The following is a 16,741-nucleotide window of genomic DNA, read 5'->3' as shown; positions in this document are numbered from 1 at the left end:
TAAATTCCATATCAAATATATTTGTATATGGTCTAGTTGGTATACCTAAATAGATTTTTCCAACCAAACTTACCCTCTACCTTTCTTTTTCTATTATCTACAATTATTATAGCCTTGTAAGCCATCGTTTTCTTGTTCTTGCCTCTGTCTATAGCTTCTATATACAGTGATTTGATATATTAAAAAAAATTTTCTATATTGGTGTTGTCAGCTTGTTTGATGAATTTTTGTTAACTATTTTCTTGTACTAAACTCGAAAAGAGAAAGTAAAATTAGTTAATTAGGCTGAGGCATAAACTTCAAGTTATGTACAAAAATTGTAATGTAAGCGATTGATTTTACTTTCGTATTGATTAATCCCCTTTTAATCTAAATAGTTCAGTAGCTTAACTTCAAAGTTGTAATAGATCTTATGATATTCTTAGTTAGTTCCTAGCTTGATTTTGTTGCCAACCAAAATAACAGATTGTTTTCCCAAAACACTAATTCATTTGACTGATGGTATAGCTTTTAATTAGAAAATTAATTTATCACTCGTAAATATCAATTTGATTCTTTATAAGTCCCCGCAATCACTAGATTAGTTCATACTGATTCAGGAGCGTTAAAATTGAAAATGAGAATAAAACATTGATCAAACACTCAGGTATCTCGGCTGCTTACCACTAAAATCGACAATTCATGACATAATGATAATATATTTTACCTGTCCGATTTCAAATTTTCAACCTCATACAAGACTAAAAAGATACATTTTCTTGAACCTAATGTAATTAATAGGCTTAATGTCTTCTTCCTAAATCAAACAGTTGACTAAACTATGGGGTATTGGCATAGTTTTCTCCGAAATCTTTAGTCGTTAGCTCTTGTATGGCCTTAATCAAGGTGTTTATTTTAATTAATTTCTTTCTCATAAGTGATGGAAAAAAGTCTATTCTTCGTTTACAATAATAGGGGAAAATTTTTTAATTTCAATAAAGAAAAGTATCCTATATCGTCACCAAAAATCGTCCTATGTGTTTACCTAATGCGTGGTTTCCCATGACCAATTCTTTGGGTCAATGGATAATAAATTAATTAATTAATTTTCATCTCAAATTTTAATTGACAAAAAGCAATGCACATCAAGATAACCTGATAATAGATCTAGGTTCGAATCATTTTTTTAATATTAAAAAAAAAAAAAATACAAAAAGAAGCCGTCCATGAATAACATAAAGGACATCAAATTGTTTATCAATTGCTCTTTGGATAAGAAAGAGAGAAGGTTTAGGGTGAAAGGTTCTTTTGACAAGTGCATACTAAGTGTTCGACGAAATGGATAAACTATGACCTATGGGGGTTGTATTCCATGAATTTAGCAAGGTACGGATATCATACAAGTAAAGAATTGCTAAAGCATTGGCACCATGGCAAGACACAACTGGTAGATATGAGCTTAATTTGAAGAAGAAATGTAATTAGCTAGAGAAAGTACTCCATATCATATATATCTACTGAAACCTATTCACATATAACTTACATGGAGAAACATTCCATATATAGTAATAATAGCTCTCTATACAAATACAAAATTAGGTAAAAAGTTAAAAATAGTAAAAGAACAATAAAAAATCTTGTTACAATTTATCTACACGATCAAATGTTTACGTCGAGAATCTGTAATGTTTATTTTCCAATGCTCATCGCTGAATCCCATTTTTCTAGCCATCTTTCTATCCCAGTCCAACTCTATTCTTCTCTGCTTCGTTAACCCACAAAATTTCTGCAACTTCTCGTCCATTCCATCGTGAAATTTCCACCATCTTTTATGCGCAACATCACTTGCATAAACCCTTTGATCTCCAATATTCCAATTACAATCATAATCTCTGTAACAATTCCATGGCTTTAACCCTAAATAATGTATTGAATAAACTTTTGGTGGGTCTGCTCCAAATAGCTCATTTTTTACACTTGCTTCCAGCGTAGTATTAGCCCAGAAATTCTTTAAAAAATTTACTCTTCTTGGTAATCTATGCCACCAAACAAAAACTTCATTAAGAAACCCTTGATCACCTCCGTTATATGAAATAATATCTTTACGTCTGTCCATTAATAATTTAAATGTGCAATTTGATGGCTCTATAACCATAATCCCAGAATTAAAGATCCAAATATCGTTGCCTGTAGCGGACATTTGAGGAAAGTGAAAGAGAATGTCGAGATTACGTAAAACTATAATGTCTGCATCTATGAAAATGATTTTGTCGTAATCTGTTAGCTGCCATAACCTGAACTTGCTATAGTTGTATTCGTTGTAAGAGTGTTTTTCAGCTCGCGGGTTTCGGATTCTTTTAATGATTCGGATCTTCCACCCGGCTGCAGCAAGAGCCTCGCGCTTGGGCACGGAGATTGATTTATCCAAGAGAAGGATAAGGTCGCGCTTGGTGCCGGATTGGCGGAGGCTTTGAGCAAGGGCTATGGCGCCACAGACGTAGGATTCGGAGGAATGGAGGACTGTAGCGTAGGCCTCTCTTTTGGGTTTTATTGTCGTGCTTTTGATCTTTGAGAGGTCATAGACTTTGTCAATACCTGTAAATCAATTAATGCTTGTTGTTATGCTGTTTTAAATTTGTTACAAATAATATGAAAATAAAATAATTCTTCCTTTTAAACTATATATATAAATGCATCGAACATTTTCACTAATTAGTTCATTTTTTTATTGAAATATATTTGCATGCAAGAAATGAAATTGACGTGAAGACCACTTTTTGTATGATGATGAAGAATGAAAGTATTCTTACCCTCACAATATGATCTAATATGGAGTTCAACTTTCAATGTTTCTTTCTATTATCTATTAATTGATTGTTATTTGTTAATTCCCTAATAATAACTAAAAGAAATCCAAGAAATCATGATGTTTAGTGGTACCTATACATTTAAAATAATAATAAAAAGACAACTAAAGCACAACTACCAGCATCATTATAATAGGTTTATTATTAAGCAAGCAAAAATTTATCCTGTAGTTGTTGATTAGTCCACATAGATAAATCTTTTACCATCACAGGTTAGTTGCTTTGTCTCTGTCTGTGCCTGTCACTGATTATGTCTATTTGATTTGTAATTTGATTGGCATTAAAATTAATATATAGCGCCTGTAGCTCAGTGGATAGAGCGTCTGTTTCCTAAGCAGAAAGTCGTAGGTTCGACCCCTACCTGGCGCGTTAATTGTTTTTTTGATAATTTTTCCTTCACAATTTAATGAAAATGTACTGTATTTTAGAAGAAGAATTACATACCTTGAGCCCACAAAGGCATAGCCAGCTTGCAAGACCCAACAGGCAATGAAACCTTCTGCTCAAGCTTTGACATCTCTGGCTCATAGAACCACCAATCACCTTCTTGTCTCACCAAGTCATTACATCGGAACAGCTCCAACATTGGCCGGCATTTACTCCAAAACACCACTTTTGTCTTCCTATTCCAACCCCTTCTCCCGTTTTTCACTGCCAAATTTGCTGCGACAAGATGTACTTGAAGCCTCAGCACCTCTCTATTCCACAATTCTTGAGGATACTTGCATGGCAATTTTGCAACTATTACGTCCATATCACTAAAAGCTTTAAAATCTGGCATTGGTATCTCTGGACATGATGTTCCTTCAAGTTCTTCTTCTTCATCTATCCATTCAGGAAACAAATCTTCCCATTTAAAATATTCGGATACTTTTTCAAATTGGATAGTTATAGTCTCTCCGTGTATTTTCCAATCACTAACATCATTTTCATCAAAATTTACCATTCCAATTTTCATTCCTCTTCCCATTTTATTCATAAAGCTTGGCACCTCAATCCTTGTCATATTTCCTTTTGGCTTTGGTGTATCAGTTTGTGCCTTTTCCAGAACTGCTTTCATTTTGACACCATTTTCCACCTACAAAATCCAAGATCATGTCTATAATAAGTTCTAACATTCCAGCCAAGTGAAATTACATATTAGTTTGGAAAAAAATAATTAAAAAAAAAAAATGATAAGGCTCACCTTACCTTGGGATGATGGCATTCGCGCAATGAGCACCTAACGAGTGAAGCTGCATTATCAAAATAGACCGAAGAAGAAGGACGGAGAAGAAGAGCAGCATAAATAACAAGAAAGAAAGCAAGAAAAATCAAGTTGATTCTAATAACCAGAGCTTTTGAAGGAGTGGTTTTCACCATCTTTTGAATGCTGAGTCCCTCGGCCATCTTTATCCGTAGCTAAAAATAAAGTGTTAGACCTCAAAAGGGGACTTTGCTTAGCACATATATATCTTAACCACCTTCTCCAGTTTTAAGTTTATTTACAGTAATTAATCATGAAGATTAATTAGCAGTTTTTAAAGTAATTTTCAGGGCGTAGTAGTTGGAGGATTAAGAGTGCGTGTAAAACTCTAAGGAGGTGGAGACCATTTGGAGAGCTCCAAGTGGCGTTTATATAGTGCATTTCATTTCGTTGCCTTGCAGACAAAAAAGGCCGGATAAAATAAAGCTTTACTTCTTTCCAACACTGTTCGTGCCAAATAATTCTAGGTTTATCTTTTCCAAATTCCTAATATGCCCTTCATTTGGCTCAAACAATTACATTGGACCACTAATGTTGTTCGATTTTTGGTTGATCTAAAAATATATTTCCCACCAATAAACATATGGTTCCTAGCATTTGACTTCTCAACTTTAAACCTAAAAAGGTTGCTGTCTATAGAAAATAATAATTAATAATAAATAACAATAAGGTCGCTCTCTTAATCATCAACATTTTAAAAAAATAGAATTTAAAAAAAATAAAAATAAAAGGTAAGCGGTAGCAGGGTTAGGAATGTAATTACAGAATCTTCCAAGAGGCAAGCTTAGAGGCCAAGCAGGCCCCGCCAACAACTACTTGGTTGGGCCGTCAACCTCCTACATGCAATGATATGTCGCTGTTGTCCGTTAGGAATTTCATTTGTTTGTTTTTAAATTTTTTTATATCACAATAATAATGTTTTTTTTTTTTATCTTTTATGATGTCCAGAATCTTAATTAATGATAATAGAAAAAGGTTTTGGTAAGATATCAGTATTCAACAACTCATCAAAATGATTTGGGATCATGTTTTACACGACTAAAACTCAAAGAGTATGGTGAACTATCAAAAAATTTCGACATGTCGTTTTATTTGATAATTACACTGAATATAATAAGGCAGATTGGCTAATTAATTGATTAATTATATCATGATTATTATAATGAGAAATAATGATGGGGCTGAATGCGTGGTGGTTGGGTTGTTAATTTTTTTAACCCGTTCATCTTGAGACAGGATAATAACTTACTGCATAATAAATCAAGATAATACTCTCTTACCATAACCATACTGGGTATCCAAAGATGTTTCAAAATGGATATTTACTTTTCATTTTAAATTAATAGTAAATTTTATCTTACCAAATTTTGGTTAGTTCATGATCTTTGCAGAGTATACTAAACTAGCCTCTGTTTGGTTTTTATATTGTTTTGAACTCTACTCCCCTTTGAATCGAATAAGTATACATATACATATACATTATGGTAGAGACGTACGAAGCCACAACTCACAAGTACTTGGAAATCTCAGTGATGCCACAACTTACTATATGGTAACAAATCTTCCACACCACTAATGAACAGCTTTTGTTTTATGAATACAAGTTCCCACTTCCCCTAAAATCATACTTAAACCAACGACTGCTGAAGGAAAATCAATTTTCTTGTCTCTTCTCCACTCCATCTCATATTTATTTAATTGGGAATATTGGCCGGCTCTCTATATCTGCATCATTTTTTTCCTTCCCTCTTGGGAAGGTGGTCAAGAATTTCGTTGTTTCTAGGTTTATATTTTTACAGTTACTACTAGCAACCACGAAAAAAAAAAAAAAAAAACTCAAAGGGAAGGAAAAAAGGAGCACGGCATAAAAGCATTTTAGCACTTGCCATAACTATTGTTCTCACCAACATCGGTAATAATTACTAATAAGTTTGATGCAGCGATTGAGGTCTTCAAAATTACAGTCTCTACCAACAGTAGCTAACTGAACCCACAATAATAATGGCAATGGAAGGATTACAGCAGAATGATGGTCAAAAGTGATTCCAATAATGCCATGAAAAGGTTACTCCTTGATACCCACCAAATCAATTATCAATTTAGCAACATTGCCGGTACGAGGTTGACAAGCCAGAGAATCATGAAAAATGTGCACCGTCATATAGCTTTTTTTTAGGGCATTATATGCCTCCACAGATATGTCAACAAAACTTCAACTAGAAACATGTCATCTAAAATACAAATAGAAGTGAAAGAAACATTTGGAAAGAATTGCCATTCCATAAGTGATGAAATCATGACAATCTCTTGATAATATTTCAAAGCAGCAGCATTTTGATACTGTACAGACAGTAAATTAAGTTTACACTGACCTCTTTTACTGAATTGAATGTTAGTCCATTTTCTTATTCCTTTTTCAAAGTGACATCGTATCTCTTCTTTATACCTCAAGGCTACTCCAGACCACATCTGTTAGAGGAGTTATAAACTGTGTGAGACCTTATATCTAGGTGCATGCCACAGAGACAAGAAAAAGGTTGGAGAAAAGAGGTAATACACTTAGATATGATGGCCAACCTGCTTAAACCATGTTCGCCGCTTTTTGATTACTTTCATATGGTCTGCTGGAGTAACACATGCAAGCAATTCATCATACCTTAACTACCTCTTGAAGGTGTTGAGAGTGACTTTTACCAGGTGGGATGAAAATCAGATCTTCCCAGCCTGAGTTCTTCTCACTCATCTACATCAGACCAAAGGGGTACAAATTCAACATGCAATTTGCTTTTTAAGAGATGTACAATTGATTTTATAATCAGATCCATTACCTCCATTTTTCTCAGAACGTCCTCCAAACTTCCCACCTGATCAAACAAATTGAATGAAATAGAGAGATATATGCAAGCTTAAATACTCTTCAATGAGAATCTTAGGGTTGAAAGCATTGATTATAAAACAATGGGCTTTACCATCAACCTAGTTGATTTCTTCAGCTTTATCAAATAATTCTCATTTAAGTAGTTACAGTGCAGGCATGTATTTGTATGTCTAGGCACTGACAAATTCATTGTACTAATCTTGTGAAATCACACTTTGTAAATGAGAAAATTGAGGGAAAGGGGATTGTTCTGTGTTTTGTACCATAATATGCTGAGAAAGACCCAGTCCTCTTGGTGCCCTTGAAACCTTTGACAGTTCTTTTTCTATATCTTCCTGCACCAGCAGAAAGAAGATAGCCAGATATCAATGCAGCCATAACTACATCCTACAGGATGAGTGCTAAGAAAATGCAATAGCATCCATGGGGAGCTCAACGAGTAAAACATACCTTCTGGAAATATATTGGGCAATAACGCTTGTTTTTCTTCTTGACAACAAGAAGTTCTGACTGCAGATAGAGATAGTTCAAGAGACAAGAATAAACTGTCATAAAATGATACATTCACACACAAAAAAAAAAAAAGATATATCCACAGAGTATAAACAAATAGAGGCGTAAATGAGTCAAATTATTGGAACATGGTTGCAAAGGATTCAAATTTGACTATATTTTAATCAAGTCAAACTAATTGGAGTATTACAATGCTCGATCTCAACTGTCTTGTGTGCTTAAATAAACAATATACTATATGAGCTTGAACTGAAGACTTCTCAAGCTATGGGAAATTTCAACTCAAGAGTAGTAAATAAGTTGAGCTAAATTTTCAAAAGTATTAAAATTCAAGTATGAAAAACGAAACTTAATTGCACTTCACAGAGAACTTAAAACCATGAATTTTGTAATAGAGGCAAGTTCCAATTGTTAACTGCAGTGACTCTACTTGGATTGACCCCAACCACCCAAACCCCACCCCCCAAAAGCAAACACCACACACAAACACAAAAGAAAAAGCATAAAAAAAAATAATAATAAAGAAAGAAACTAGTTGGAATCCTAGCACATGCAACCTAGATGGCCACTGTACCTGAAGAACATACATGTCAAACCAAGCCCCAGTATGTCCTCATACATATGTGCATGTGTCAACTGTATTCGTCATGCATTATGGAATTAGTGGTATTTGCTTCACAGATCAAACAAATGAGCTACGACATGCTTCTATTTTCAGTTTCAGGGATGGCCTATATGTGCAATAAGTTTCACAGCATACCTGGAAAACAGGAACTCCATCAAAACCGCTCTTGATGCCAGCAGCTTTCAGCTGATAAATAAAAAAGGTTATTATAAGTATTACTGTAATGTAGTTCAGCTGGTTGGAAGGAATATAAATATGAATGTTGCAAACATAATATTATATGTGAATTGTTACGATGACACCGTTTTATAAATTCTAACAGAACCACGGAGGAATCTTTTGGTCAAATCATCCCTCCCCCCACAACCAAAATGACAAATAAACCCAATGAGTTTTATCTTGTTTCCACATAATAACTGTAAGAACTGACCTCTAATGCGTTCTTTATTTGAACTGGATCGGGCAAAAACCGAAATGCAATTCCCTCAACTTTCAACATGTATACCTATAACATTCAAGAAAGAAGATTAAATGCATAGTTAAAATAGGAGAAAGCAAACAATTTATGACTACCTGCAAAGGAATTGAATAATTTGCATGAATATGAATAACAAAATTGATGGTAACGAAAGCATACACTATACAGTAAGTTAAAGCCATTCATTTAGCCACTGAATTTGGTTATCAACTGTAGTCTCTAAAGAAATTTGCATAGCCTAGTACAGTATTCCTATAAATAACCTGCGGAGATGGCTTTGAGAGAAAGACGTATTGCATTAAGCAACGCTAAGTCTAGCAAGGAACAGATTGCACTGTGTTGAACAGAATGCAAGAAGACTTGTCAACACCTGAACTAACTAATTGATTACTTTCAGAGATAAGATAACCTTTCAAATGACTAACAATCATTCTCAGAGCAACAGAGCAAGTGTATGTAACTTATCCATTGAATTGGTATTATCCAAGGTATTATACGTCCCAAATCACCAGAATTCTTGGTCCAGTATGCAGAGACTCGGCCTATATCACCATTTAAATTTTCAAAATGTACAATGCACTTAGATACGCCTATTACCTATACACAGAAAAAACCAATGTAAAAACAGAAATAGCTACCTGATCAAGAGTAATAGGCACAACCTTGGCCTCACTTCGCAATTCTCTTCTCCGCAACCGAACCTTAACAAATTTATGCGAAAAAGAAAATGTCAGCACAAAAAAATGCAGACCATCAGAATTTACTCGTTTACATAGACGCACGCATTTCTAAATACGTATGTTTATACAGCTACTAACCTGAGCGAGAAAGGCTTCGGCGTCTTCCTGGCGAAAGCAAAGCAAGCTAATTGACTTGGCTCCATCAGGATCAGAGATAAGCACGAACTCATTGTTAGAATTGCTCACTGTGTAAACGGCCGTGCCGGCAAGGGTTTTAGCCACGTGGTCTGAGCTCAAAGTGGCTGCAGCTGCAGAGTGCTTTGGCTGCGATACAGAGGCGAATAGCGGCGCCGGACAGAGTAGCCTGTTAGTAGGCCGCCGCTGGAGGTTGCAGGCTAGGGCTCGAGTTGTTTCACCAAACCGAGTGGCGAGCTCCGCGCCTATCCGGAGGCAGTTCTGGTGGATGAATGTAGAGAACGATAAGAGAGGGTTCGAGGGTGTAGAGGGTTCCATTGTTAACGGCAAGGGAATAGAAGCAGACCGGACGGTGAGTTCGATTTATGCCTGAGCATTCAGGGAATGCAAAAGGCACAGCTATACAGGAATGATATATAGCACAGTCCAACAAATAGGAAGGTGCTGTGGACATGATTTTGAAGCGCATATGTTCCTGATATTTAATTTTAACTGGGCTGGGCCTTGTCCATTTCGACCTCTAGATTAACTGGGCTGGGCCTTTTCTTTCGTTATCTTTGCTTCTACTTTTTGCCTTAAAGGGATATATATAGCCAGTGTCACAGACATGATTCAGATGGCCGCCTCTGCTGCTGCTTCTTTCTCACAAACAAGACAAATTCGCAAATTGGTCAAGGTTAATATATTTTTCCCTTAAATATTAAACCGCATTTTAATATATAAATGAATATATATTTTATATTAATTTGTTTTAGATACACTAAAGAATAAATTAATTCTTATACACACAAGAACGATAAATGTAGAATTACAAATGAATAAAGCAAGCCAAAAATAAAAAATGTGAAATAAATATTACAAATGAGTTTCCAACTACTTGCCTCAAATGATGCTGGCTCAAATATAAAGAAAGACTAAGCTACAATACATTTTATATATAATATCTATAGATAAAGAAAAATACAAATTTATATGCCTATAATTACAAAAATATTATTAAAGAATTGCTTGTTAGTTGTTTCATTTCATCAAATGACATTAGACTCCTAAAAAATAATAAAGAAAGACTTGGCTATATTAAATTCAATCTCCTTTGACTATAGGCATATAATATTAAAAAATTACAAATATGACATGGACTTTATTTATAGTGGGAAAGTATTATTTCCAGATCTCCTCCAGCATGTGAAAAGCAATTTTCATTAATTCAAATCATATTATATAATGTACTAATATAGCCACATTAATTCATCAGGGATAATTGAGGTAGAGAGAAGAAAAAATGGAGCAACCCTTCATTGTAGCAATAATAGATCATTCAAGCAGTAGGATATCTCATGAATTAGCGAAATCCCTTCAATGTCCTCTTATTATTGAAAGCGATATCACCCAAACCCTTCAAAAGCTATCCCTTCCAACCTCCTCTAATGAGCTTGCAGACGATTTACCGTTTGAAATTATTTCTCAATTGGCTTTAACCCAACTCGACTTGAAGCTCAGCGTAATCATCAACCTGTTGCTATTTAATGATGCCCGACTCCATAAATGGGTAGAAGTTGAGCGTTCTGGGAAGGCGCGTTTGATCATCATTCAAGGTGAAACTAATAATCATCACAATGATTATGATCGAGGATACATTTTGAATGTAAGCATCAATGGAAAGTCATTTGATGTGAATGAAGTTGTCTACAAAATTAGGTCAAAATTACTTCCTCAGCCCAAAAAAGATGATGATGGTGTAAGAAAAAACCCAGAGGGGCACGACAAACTTAGCAAACCACCAAAAAAATGACCATTGACATGTACCAATCTCATCTGAAGAACCAAGAATGAATGGTGTCCAATACAAAAGTTGCTCGAAATTTGTTTCTGGCCCCTCTTATAAATGTGTAGAGTGTGATGAATTCACCTTTCATAAATTATGTGCTGAGTCATCTCCAAATATAGAGATTTGTCCTCCTTGTTTTAGGGAAACAAACCCTAAGCAATATGACTATCAACAGTCATATAAATGTAACGATTGTGAAGAATTTTCAGATGATTGTCATGATTGCCTCTTCCAAACCAACCTTAACCGTGGTTTTTTGCCTCCTATTGTTCCTCGTCAAATGCATCAACACTTAATTTCATTATCATGGCCGTGAAGTACAATTATCAATATAAATGTCGTATTTGCATTAAACCGGGCAGCTCGGTTGGCTACAAATGTATGATTGCAATTATAATGTTAATTGATATTGTGGAATCTGTATGGTTTCATTGGTTTCTCCATTGACGCTAAATCATGGTCTCGTGAAGTTGCGTTGGAGAAGCATAATTGCCATACATGCCATAGAAAAATAGAACCAAATTACCAACCGTTTTATTGGAGTAAGGTGTGTCATTTAGCTATTCACATGGAGTGCATGAGACCAGACCTCAGGAAAGTTGGTGTCTTTTTCTCTATCTCTTTTGAGAATAACAATTCTATTAGTTTTAAAACATCGATTTTTGTCAGATGTTGTTCTGCTTGACTAATCAATTTTATGCTGTTGTAGCAAGTACCCATTGCTATAGGGACTTGGGGTGGTCAGGGAGGAAGTTGGTGGGACGACGGAGTGTTCTGCACGGTCACAAAGTTGGTGATAACTCATGGAAATATTATTGAAGCTATCCACATTGAGTATGAAAGAGAAGGAGCCTTAATTTGGTCAGAGAAACGTGGTTGAGTTTTACAAACCCATGAAACCAAGGTTAGTCACTTTTTAGTATTTTTTTTCTTGGAATCAGCTAAAGAGCTTGATTTATTTACTTTCTTGCTTGCTGCCATTTTTTTTGGCAGGCGGAGCTTGATTACCCAGATGAGTACCTTACTTCAATCCATGGACACTATGGTAGCTATGCTGTAATGGGAGCAGACAATTGTGTTCGTTCACTTAGTTTCGAAAGCAACAGAAGAACATATGGACCATTTGGTCAGGAGGAAGGAACGTACTTTTCTGTTCCCATGACTGAAGGCATGATCGTTGGGTTCTATGGCAGGAGTAGCCATATTATTGATGCAATTGGTATTTATTTAAAGCCTGTCCATTAACATAGGAGCTCCAAAGGGCTTGTCCAAGCCTGAGTTTTGGCAATGCCGGGGAAATATTGGCTACTTTGTGATACGAGGAACGATAGGCAACAGTTAAAGGAGGCAGGATAATTTTTCATGTCAAAGATAGAATGTTGGATGATAAAAATAGTAATATTTAAGTTCGTATTATTTTTCTCATTATTTAATTTATAATTTTTTTATCATGAATGATGTTCATCGCGATTCAAACTAATAGCTTTAATTTATAAATGGATAATGAAATTAAATATAACAAGTCAACTTTAAGGAAATGATAAATACACTATAGAAAAACTACTTAATTGCCTCAAATCATGCAATATATAATAAATGGATGGGTCTTATACTTCAATTATTAAGCCTCATGGAAATAATATTGAAATTGAAAATTCAAGAAAGTAGCGGAAAATACAAACTTTTATGCATATAACTCCTAAAATCTTGATAAAGAATTAGCTATGGCCAACAACTTGTTAGTGGTTTCATCCAATGACTTTAGGCTCTTCAAAAATATATTAAAAATACACAAATATATGACATGGACTTTATAGTGGGAAAGTATTATTTCCTGATTTCCTCCAGCAAATTTTCATCAAGTCAAATGTTTGCCGAGAGAAGATTCCTAACTGCAATATATGCCTAGACTTTGTCTTGCATTTCCTCATCTTCTCATTCTTCCCTGTACCAGATTTTGAAGAAGATATAAAATATATAATTAATCATGTAATAATGTAATTATTGTAAATTTACGAGATGTATTTTCATTCATTTTATTAATTTTGTCCACAAGCAAGATTATAAACAATATCTCTACAAGTAAGATTATAATCTAGATTATAAGCCCAAGTTTTAGTTTGGAACAAGATTTTCGAAATTTGGCAGTATGATTCTAGCAGGTAGGAAGTTAAATTTTCCACTTGTGTGTTTCTTCATTAATCTTTTATTTCCACTATGGGTTTGTGAATTTTCTTCCTACAATTGTCTTTTTGACAGATCTAGATCTAGCTTATGACTTACTGCTTGAGCTAATTAATCCTTGCGGGTTCTTTATTAATTTTTTTAAATGCAATAATTTATTTCTTTTGCTCAATCTAATTCAGAATTATAATTTGTATAAATATCAAGCTGATTAACTTTTCTAACAAGCTAGCTATGCTTAATTTTCAGTTGTTAGCGGCTTGATTTACATAAAGGCAAGAAGAAACATGGAAATATTTGCTTCATCAATCAGGAAAGCATGGAAGGAGTGGGAGCTGCGCGTTCAGGTTCTAATCAGCCTCATTTTGCATATTACTTTTTTATGGAAATCGCGGGAAATATTCAAAGAAAACATGGACCCAAGTTGTGTTATGGTGTGCCTACTTGATGGCCGATTGGGTAGCAACAGTTGCCCTTGGAGTGCTCTTGAATGACCTGGGAGATGTGTATGAGGAGAAAAACGGTAATAAATTCAATTTAGACGCAAATACAGAGCTTAATGCATTTTGGGCGCCATTTCTTCTGCTGCACTTGGGCGGCCCTGATACTATCACTGCATTTTCTTTAGAAGTTAATGAATTGTGGTTAAGGCACTTCCTTGGATTTGGAGTACAAACAGGAGTGGCACTGTATATATTCCTTCTGGCCTGGACAAGTTCTCTGTCATTCTAACCATGCCAATGTTCTTGGCAGGAATTATAAATTATGGAGAGAGTACATGGTCGCTTAGGTCAGCAAAGCAATGAGGAACTAAGAGATTCCATGATTACTGCTCCAGATTACTCCACGTTAGTGGAGGAATTCACTTTAAACCAATGGGAAGGTTCTATGTAGTAGCAGATGAAGTAGTTGAGGGGCAAGTGACAGTGGATGTTTCTCCAATGGAAGACAAGTCCATTGAAGGTGAAATTGCATTGCTTAAAGCTCATTACTTGTTCAAAACTTTCAAGCGTCTTTCTTTGTTGATCTCATCCTCAGTTTTCAAGATCGGGACATTAGCCAATCCCTGTGCAGTCAAATATCCTGCGAAGAAGCTTACGAAGTTATCGAGATTGAACTGGGATTCGTGTATGATTTGCTCTATAATAAAGGAACAATAATTTTCACACGTAACGGCTGTTGGCTTCGGTTCGTCACTCTCGGCACCACCTGCATTGTACTGGTCTTTTTACTTTATCCAACAAGCAAAATTGCTCTGAGATTGATGTAGCCATAACCTTCCTGTTGCTGGTCATAGCTGTTGTTCTTGAGCTATTTGCATTGCTTTTGCTAGTCTCCACAGATTGGACTGATCTTTATCTGCCTAAGCAGAAAAGAGTTATCCGCCAAGCCATCTCTCATGTACGCCTGCGTAGACGTAGAAGATGGTCAAACTCTTTGGCATTGACTGAGCTATTGCTTCACAGGTAAGCCTGTAACAAAGAGCAAAATCCACAAGTTCTTCGGCATTGACAAAATACTACAACACCAGCACATGACTTGTGAGCCAGTTACACCTGAGTTGAAAGATTCCATATTCACATATCTCAAGGAGAAATTCGACAAACTCATCGAGACTAAATCAATCATAGATGCATCCACTTACCAGAAAGAGCTTAAAAATCAATATACGTGTCGGGGGGCTCATGCCCTTCGTAATTTTCCTACATCTCTTCGGAGTGTGGATGTAGAGTTCGACCGAAGCATTATTATATGGCACATAGCTAGAATTCTCAACTACCACGCTGATAGGCAGGAGAAAAATGAAGAAATAAGCAGGAAGTTATCGCAGTATATGTTGTATCTGTTGGTTATGCGTTCGTCCATGTTGCCACTGGCCATGGGAATCGGGAAGATCAGATATCAAGACACTTGTGCTGAAGCCACCACATTTTTTCAAGAGCCTGAATCCGTAGCATCAGGTATTAAAAAGTACAAAGATACTTCCTCCTGGGCAATCAGTCTTTTCAAATACACAGATTTCAATCTATATGAAAAGAAAGCCTGCAAGGTGTTACTTAATAATGACAATATTGGAGATCCACCAGTTAAAGTAAAAGGAGAAAGAACCATGTCTGTGTTATTTGATGCATGCAGGCTAGCATCGGATCTGCAAAACATACCGAAAATGTGGGAGGTGGTGACTGATGTGTGGATGGAAATGTTGGCTTATGCTGCTAGCCACTGTAGAGGAACCAATCATGCTCAGCAGTTGGGACGGGGTGGAGAACTTCTTACTCATGTTTGGCTCCTGATGGCTCATTTTGGTTTAACTGAACAGTTCCAGATATCACATGCCGATGCAAGAGTCGAGCTTAGTGTGAAATAATAAGCTAACAGATAATAATTTTACAACAGAATAAAGAGTTGCCTGAGTTAATTTGTTCTTCTTTAACTTGTGGTTGTTTTGTAACAATTGATCTTTCTTTCATTCATTCTACCTTGAAGCAAAACTCAGCCTAGTAATAAAATCAATGCATGCCTTAGTCTAGCAGAAAAGGTAAAACTACTGGGAATTAAGTTTGAATCTCTGAATTAAAAGAAAGTCTGAATTAATAACCAATCTTCCCCGTTCTATTGATCTGAACTTCTTCCAAAGCAATCACATAGTCAACACCATCTAATGGATCAGTATCCAGATCCATCTCCATACTCTCGACAACTTTATCCCTAAAAGAACCATTGAGGTCTGGCTGAATATCTACACTGCTTCAGTAGACTCCGTCATACTGTTGGACAAGCAGAAAGGTTGTTTGGATCTGGTGAGGTCGAGAGAGACATGTGTTCCTTCTTTGGTGCCTTAGCTTAGTAACAAGGTGAGATCGGTTGGGAGTTCCTTTCTTGAGCCATATTTAACTGATGATAGATACGAGTACTGAGTAGGCCAGTCCAAAGAAGTGGAGGACATGCTTTTCATTCAAATTTGGGCTCACGACTTTCTCGCTTGTTTCGTTTAGAATTCTTAATTTAATTGATTTCGTACATAAATGAGGCCGTATAACTGATCTAGGCAAATATTTTCTAGAGTTAGCAAAATAAAAGAAGTAAAAAACTGAAAATTGTCTCTGATGTCAAAAAAAAAAAAAAAAAAAAAAAAAGAAAGACTTGGATACCGTACTCTTAAGCTAACACGAGATATTGATAAGCTTTGCATAAAAAATTAAAGCTTCTCACCTTAGTCCTCCATACGTAAGAGGTGTGGCAGCGGCCCCATTGGTGATAATTAAGT

The 16,741-nt window shown here is 35.6% G+C and overlaps 2 protein-coding genes, 1 non-coding gene and 1 pseudogene across 5 annotated transcripts; 2 read left to right on the top strand and 2 right to left on the bottom strand.

The window, feature by feature from the left end:
• Nucleotides 1–1,460: 1,460 nt before the first annotated feature.
• PGSIP3 (plant glycogenin-like starch initiation protein 3) lies at nucleotides 1,461–4,479 on the bottom strand. 2 transcript variants are annotated; one of them, XM_012216597.4, is made up of 3 exons: nucleotides 4,038–4,479; nucleotides 3,291–3,924; nucleotides 1,461–2,574 (listed from the first exon to the last, which is right to left on the bottom strand). In XM_012216597.4, exons 1-3 carry the CDS (start codon nucleotides 4,233–4,235, stop codon nucleotides 1,631–1,633), a joined length of 1,776 nt encoding a protein of 591 aa, XP_012071987.1. In that variant the 5' UTR covers nucleotides 4,236–4,479; the 3' UTR covers nucleotides 1,461–1,630. The 2 variants fall into 2 exon arrangements, with proteins under 2 accessions (XP_012071987.1, XP_020534769.1); XM_020679110.3 differs by having other exon boundaries at nucleotides 4,033–4,188.
• On the top strand, nucleotides 3,143–3,215 carry TRNAR-CCU (transfer RNA arginine (anticodon CCU)). Its single transcript has one exon. It is a non-coding gene; the product is annotated as a tRNA-Arg (tRNA).
• A 1,862-nt stretch (nucleotides 4,480–6,341) lies between the features above and the next one.
• On the bottom strand, nucleotides 6,342–9,907 carry TIC22-IV (Tic22-like family protein). 2 transcript variants are annotated; one of them, XM_012216277.4, is made up of 9 exons: nucleotides 9,405–9,907; nucleotides 9,225–9,287; nucleotides 8,539–8,613; nucleotides 8,244–8,294; nucleotides 7,421–7,480; nucleotides 7,234–7,305; nucleotides 6,921–6,956; nucleotides 6,670–6,835; nucleotides 6,342–6,561 (listed from the first exon to the last, which is right to left on the bottom strand). In XM_012216277.4, exons 1-8 carry the CDS (start codon nucleotides 9,777–9,779, stop codon nucleotides 6,743–6,745), a joined length of 825 nt encoding a protein of 274 aa, XP_012071667.1. In that variant the 5' UTR covers nucleotides 9,780–9,907; the 3' UTR covers nucleotides 6,342–6,561; nucleotides 6,670–6,742. The 2 variants fall into 2 exon arrangements, with proteins under 2 accessions (XP_012071667.1, XP_020534879.1); XM_020679220.3 differs by having other exon boundaries at nucleotides 6,650–6,835; nucleotides 9,405–9,817.
• Nucleotides 9,908–11,857: 1,950 nt separating this feature from the next.
• LOC149493440 (uncharacterized) lies at nucleotides 11,858–15,841 on the top strand (annotated as a pseudogene).
• Nucleotides 15,842–16,741: the final 900 nt, after the last annotated feature.

Source organism: Jatropha curcas, chromosome 9 (genome assembly GCF_041381405.1).
Source record: "Jatropha curcas cultivar XTBG-Jc1 chromosome 9, XTBG_Jcur_1.0, whole genome shotgun sequence".
In the NCBI taxonomy this organism is placed as follows: domain Eukaryota; kingdom Viridiplantae; phylum Streptophyta; class Magnoliopsida; order Malpighiales; family Euphorbiaceae; genus Jatropha; species Jatropha curcas.
The sequence above is the reverse complement of the archived record's forward strand: the minus strand, read 5'-3'. Positions and strand labels throughout refer to the sequence as shown.